Source organism: Hippoglossus hippoglossus, chromosome 11 (genome assembly GCF_009819705.1).
Source record: "Hippoglossus hippoglossus isolate fHipHip1 chromosome 11, fHipHip1.pri, whole genome shotgun sequence".
In the NCBI taxonomy this organism is placed as follows: Eukaryota; Metazoa; Chordata; class Actinopteri; order Pleuronectiformes; family Pleuronectidae; genus Hippoglossus; species Hippoglossus hippoglossus.
In genome coordinates this window covers 9,728,411-9,734,987 of record NC_047161.1, presented here as the reverse complement: position 1 = coordinate 9,734,987, position 6,577 = coordinate 9,728,411, and the positions used below count along the sequence as shown (strand labels likewise).

General features: G+C 38.9%; 1 protein-coding gene across 1 annotated transcript; it reads right to left on the bottom strand.

Annotated features, from left to right (window-relative positions):
• Nucleotides 1-821: 821 nt before the first annotated feature.
• LOC117770162 (receptor-transporting protein 3-like) lies at nt 822-3,247 on the bottom strand. The gene is made up of 3 exons (XM_034599257.1): nt 3,104-3,247; nt 1,648-1,819; nt 822-1,319 (listed from the first exon to the last, which is right to left on the bottom strand). The coding sequence occupies exons 1-3, from the start codon at nt 3,117-3,119 to the stop codon at nt 965-967; spliced, it is 543 nt and encodes a 180-aa protein (XP_034455148.1). The 5' UTR covers nt 3,120-3,247; the 3' UTR covers nt 822-964.
• Nucleotides 3,248-6,577: the final 3,330 nt, after the last annotated feature.

The window sequence follows — 6,577 nt, the reverse complement described above, 5'->3', positions numbered from 1 at the left end:
TAGTTAGTTTTATAGTGATATTTATTTTATTTTAATTTGATTAGTTTTATTTCATGTCACTGGTCAATGTTAGTTTTAATTTCATGTCACTGATCTAGCTAGTTAGCCAGCTATGTAAGCGTCTTGTGCAACATTGATAAATTACAATTTTGTGTATTTTGTGTATTAACAGCAGAAAGATAGATGCTTGAGATGAGAGATTTTTTTTTATTGTATTTTTTTAACTTGGCTTTAATCTCATAACTGTACAATTTCATCCATCACAATTTTTTTCTGTTTTAATGGTTAACCAAGCACAACAGTAAGAAAATGAGCAAATGTATGATAAAGTTAAAGTACTTTTTACCACATACTCATACACAAAACTACAAAAATACATATTAAACCAAATAAAAAAACACTTTATTTACAACTTTTTAACTGCCACTTATAATATATATGTTGCTACATTTGACTGATGATGTATTAATGTCATAGCAAACCATTAACATAAATAGTCAATCTGTCATGCTAAAGAAAAAAAATAACATAACTTCCTGCTGATGTGATAAAGAACATGTGCACCTGCACAAAACTGTCACTGTCAGTCTCTGCACCTGTCATCCTAAGACTAAGCCGCTCTCTCTCTCTACATTACATTACATTTCATTTAGCTGACGCTTTTATCCAAAGCGACTTACAACAGATTACACCAGAACAACAAGAATCAAGAAAGTACCATTTTCTTCAAGAAAGCCAAACTACAAAGTGCTATAAGAAAGTGCCAATTAAGTGATACTAATTTTTTTGTTTAAACTAAAGTTTTTTTTGTGTGTTTTTTGTTTATTCAAGGTATAGTCGGAAGAGATGTGTTTTTAGTTTGCGGCGGAAGATGTATAGACCTTCTGCTGTCCTGATGTCAATGGGGAGCTCGTTCCACCATTTAGGAACCAGGACAGCAAACAGTCGTGATTTTGTTGAGTGTTTAGTTCGCACACTCCTGGTCCTTAGCCTGAGAGCAAATGCCCGCCTTGCAGGCCTCACACAGGCTGCTCTCATGGGGTTTGGTCCGCTTTTCTTTTCTCGATGAGTCAACATCATCATCGTCCGACTCTTCCCCGTAGCAATTCTTCCGGATTTTGGAAAACAGCCTATTAAAAGCAAGTTCAACCTCATCCTGGGGAAAACCAGGTCGCTCAAACTGCTCGTTTTCGCAGCTGCGACAGGTCTGACCGAAGGGTCGCATGATCACTGTCCCCCGATCATTCTGCAGCCGGTAACGAAACAACACCACTATCTTAGCCGAGTGCCAGGTCTTGGCGCAGGATTCACACTCGAAACTGAGGGATATAAGAAGACAGGCAAAAGTCAGTCTCAGCTGTTAATCATGACCTTGCACCCCATTTTTATCACATCAAATAAGTGATTGAAAACAAACTTGCTGGGAAAATTATCACTTGAACATACATCAGTGTGATAGGAACTACCTGACAGAAACCATGTTTGAGAAAAATGTGTAGTCCATGCCCAATCAACTATGCAGCAGTCGGCCACCAGGGGGTGATCAAGACAATTAGGCTTTACTTTTGGGGAGCTGTCATGTTGTCCATCTTTAGTATATGATATACTGTAAAGTTAGATATCTTGAGAATATAGCTGGATACATACTCTCCATGGGCCTTGTGGCAGTAGACCCTCCAGCCTCTCCTCTTCTGCTCTTTGGTGACACTGTCGTCCTGACTGTAGTTAAAGTTGAGAGTCCACTGGTCTCCATAGTCCAGCTCATTGTCATCACTCAGCATCTCGTCAAAAGTCTCCAGCCATAAGGTTGGAACCCATTCTGCAGGGATGTGAAAAAAGAAACAGGGTAAAGTACAAGTCAAGGTGGTAGTTATAGACCAGTGGTCACCAACCTTTTCGAGCCCAAGAGCACTTTTTAATTCCAAACGTAAGCAGAGAGATACCACCCTGATATCTTCCAAAAAACCCACTTAGGAGGGTCATATTTATTATTTTTTGCAATTTCTGTTAAAGGCTGAATGTACAAGAAATAAATATACACAAAGAGAGGCAGTTGTGCAACCTTTTCTATTCAATGACAATATTCAAATTAATATCAATTCATATTTACAATGCAAAATATGTAGCTTCTCAGTTCCACATCATGTTCTGCAGAGGAGCTGCTACTGCAGCACAATGTTTTTACATGTAGGCTTTGATTTGAATATGGCCACAAATATGATTATTGCCTTGTATGAAAGAAGTCCCTTGTACTCAGATAAATACCAGTACTACACAGTATGAAGCCGTGCATCTTTCCGCTCCTGCAAATATTTCACAATAAAAAAAACTTTTTAAACAAGGGAATGGATATCATTAACAAACGCTGGAGTGCTTTTATTTTGAAAAGGCTTACAGAAAGTGTTGCAACCATTTGTTTGTGACATAAATTCATCAGATAAGGGCCCACGGGCAAAGATGGACGGCAAGGCAGCTCCCCAAAAGTGAAGCCAAAGCGTCTCGTTCGCCACCTGGTGGCTGGCTACAGTATAGGCCATAAATCTCGCCTCCCTTATGTTAGTGGTTGGGACAAGGACAAAATACACATGAAATATTTTTTCCCAGGGATGGTTTCTAGCATTTCAGGTAGTTCTTATAACACCGATATTGGCACAAGTGCTCATTTTAATGTAAGTTTGGATTTAATTAGTTATTTGATATAAGTATATCAAATAACTATAGTAATGTGGTGACATTTCCTGATTGATTGCTCAGACTGTGTTGCATTTGGTTAAACGCATGTATTGATGCATAGAGGGAGGAAGTGAAAACATGTTTATTTTCCGTCTATGGTGGTAGCTCAATAATCATAAAAAATATGTGTCTCTGTCTTACAATTTTTTTTTTTACAAACTGTACGAAAATGAAGCTTCAAATAATTCCGACAATTCAGCATTTTAAAAAAAATGCCATCTTTTTTAATCAAAAATGAACTAGATCTAACATATAAGCTGTAAACTACAAACACTGGAGACGTTGCAGCAATGGCACCAAAATGACCGTAACAGGTTGCACCAAACTAAGAAGAATATTAACAAACTATGCAAAAAGTATTCAGTGTTACCTGTAGATCCCGCCATGGTTCCTCGACGAAGGGATATCTGAAGAGTCTCTGGTCTCGGAGGTTCAGAGCTGAGACGAAAGGACGCTTCAACTTCTGCAGCAGTGTCTGTAATGTCCTCTGCACGCAGCCTCTATTTATTGTGTCTCATCAGCCGATACTCCGGAAAACGAAACTTACCATCAAAGTTTCGTTTTCCTTTCCCCAAGCCCATGGTGCATCATGTGACGGGAAGATCCCCTAAATACATTGCTGACACATGATGTTATGATTGAATTTAATTTGTGCATTCAGACATTAACCTTGGGCAAAAAACAAAACAAGTGAGCACACTGTTTTACTTTGAGTAATTATTTGTATGTTATTATTGATCATATTCTGGTATTTCATTTATTTATTCTATATTTGATAATTAATTGAACTTGATTGTTTTTATGTTATTTTACTGACATTTTAAACATAATTTCTGTCTGTCCTAATTACTTGTGTTTGGCTGCAGGGATTTTGTAAAGCAGGCATTGTATCAAACACCTTAAATGACAAAAGTCAATATTATTAAAAAGCCTGCCAAGTAACTCATCTCGAGCCCATTTACATTTTTTCAGCTGTTATGTTTTCATATTCATATTTTCCCCAGACATTAAAAAACATTTCCCTATTTCATATTTTCTCCCAGCAACTTTTCTCTATTTTCTTCACCACAGTTTTTTCCTCATACTCGTGTCAAAATGTGTCCTTGCAGCACATTAACCTTTTTTCAGTTCTGTTTTGGTTTCATTTACAGAAACTGCTGTAATCTTTCGAAATGTGATGCAAGAACTCATTCCACACAATCCAGTTCAGTTCACTAGGGAGCAGTATGACACAGCAGATGGTTTTCACACAGACCAAACGCAGAGGGGAACATAATAGCAGAGCGGCTGAACACAGGGGTGGAATCTTCTGGTGCACAGAGGGAAACATTTATTTTGGGAATCTTTTAAGGTTTCTATTAAAACAAGTTACTACAGTGACTCAGTCCCCTTACGAAACCACATTTAGTTCTGCTGGACCAGATGAACAACTTTGTCATGCCAGAGGGAAACTATGAATAATATTTACAGTGATAATAGTGTCATAAGACAGCGGCGGTTACCCAGCTGATAAGAAAGAGAACAAATAATACAACGAAGTTAAAGATAGGCGTCTTGTATCCACCGTATATAAGTTCAGTAGGCTCTTCACAGTAAACGAAATCTACCGGCCTACACCGATTTAAATGGCAGGTTAAACAAATTTCCCTGAACTAATTTCTCAACACTGTGACCTGGTTGCAGACGACATCTGCCCCCATAAGGCTTGGTTTTTACTGCCTCGTTAACCTGTTTTGTTTGGTTACTGATATCCATCAGCGACCTGCTGCATGTTTATGCCTCTATCAGTCCCGTTCGCCTCTCTCATCTACAGCCCGCATTTCACATTCAAGGAAAAATAAATAGCAAGAGTCGTTGCTGCAAACACTGATCTGTGTCACATCTCCACTTTGAATGTTTCGGGTGTGCTGCTGTCTTCTATTTTTGAACCTCTAAAGTGCTTTTCACACCTTAACCTGAGAAGCATGCATGGTTTCAACCTCAAGCACATTATCAATGCTTGAACTTCCTGTAAGAGGCAGGAGTGCTCGCTGTGGTGGTCCTGCGCAGCCGATCCCGCTGAAAGAAAGTCCAAAGGTAAAGACCAAGCCTTCACAAGGACCTTTGTGGGTGTGTAACATTCTGTTATTTACAATGGAGGATTTCCTGTGAAGATATTTCAAGTCTTGTTTAAGTGTGTGGATTTGTTCATGTGCTCTTGAATGATTTACTATTCAAAGCTTCTGTTATTATTAATTAGAGCTAGTAACACTAGTAACAATTACTCATGCCAGAGTCGAGCTGGTTTGATAGATAGAACCCTTGTTTGTGCATCCTGTCTGTAAAGTTATGCATAGTGTTTTCTAAATAATCATTACTGTCATTTCATGAGAAGTAATTATAGATGGAAAATGACAACACCTGTCACAGGTATGCAGTGATGTTACAAAACTCACTCACTGTGGGTACTTTCCTACTATACCTCGAGCTGTTCATAATTCATAATGATGCTCCACCCAATAAAAATACAACTGTGGGTAATGCATGTCGGAGTCTCCTGCTAAACACACACACACACACACACACACACACACACACACACACACACACACACACACACACACACACATCTAAAAAAAACTAAAGTCCAAACAAAAATATACACACAACATACACCCATGCTTACACATACACATACACATACACATACACATGCACATGCACATACACATACACATACACACGCACATGCACATACACATACACATGCACATACACATACACATACACTTACACATACACATGCACATACACATACACTTACACACACACACACACACACACACACACACACACACACACACACACACACACACACACACACACACATACATACATACACACACCTACAAATTCTCATCTAACTATATTGATTCACTCATTAAGGATCACATTTTACTCTGTTGCTTGTCCAGAAAATCCTTTTGTAGGGTCTCAGTCACTGGACCCGACGCAGACTGGAGAAACATACCGTGAAATGACATATCATTATATGGTGGGTGGTAATGAGGGTGTAGTGTCTCATTGGCATGTGACTGTGTGCACACACACTCAAACACAGTGTAACTCTTACATAAAGCCACTGTATAGTGTCAAACCGGCCATTCGTGTGCACCTCTCCTCCAGGCAGGTTGGTGTAAAGATGACCTCAAAGCCCCAGGCCCCAGAGAGTCACCTTATACTCGGGTGTGACATTACAGCGTGAGAAAAGCATGCTGGGAAAACTCACAGGGCCGCAGAGATGCAGGCCCCAAACAGAGAGAAGAAAGAGAGACCACACAAGAGCCCACTCACAGAGTAACCTCTTTGTATCATCTTTCTATGGAGCAAATTTCTATTGATCGGAGGAAACGCTAATTAAATCTACTTAGGAACAAAAGTAACATGTGTTGTCTATCTTGGGCCTCACTGAGTTAAATTGAAAGAATAAAATATTAGAAACATTATAACATGTATGACTTTAATATGTCACATTCATTCCCACTATCATACACTGTCTATATAGTGATTGGACAATTTGGTTGTATACAACATCATCATTAGACTAAAGCTATGACTGTGCAAACACCACACAGACTTCATTCTCAGTGTTGACATAACTATCTCACCACATGTTCCATAACTTGCTTTCAAGTGTATGTGTGACTTTCCTCGGCTGATAGATATTAAACTGGAGGACTAATAGAAGATGGCTTCAGCTCCCCCCGGGACCATCACAAGAAAAGCAATAAAGATAATGGATGTATGTATGGATACATGAATGGATAGATGGATGGACTAATAGACAATATGGTGGGACTGTAAA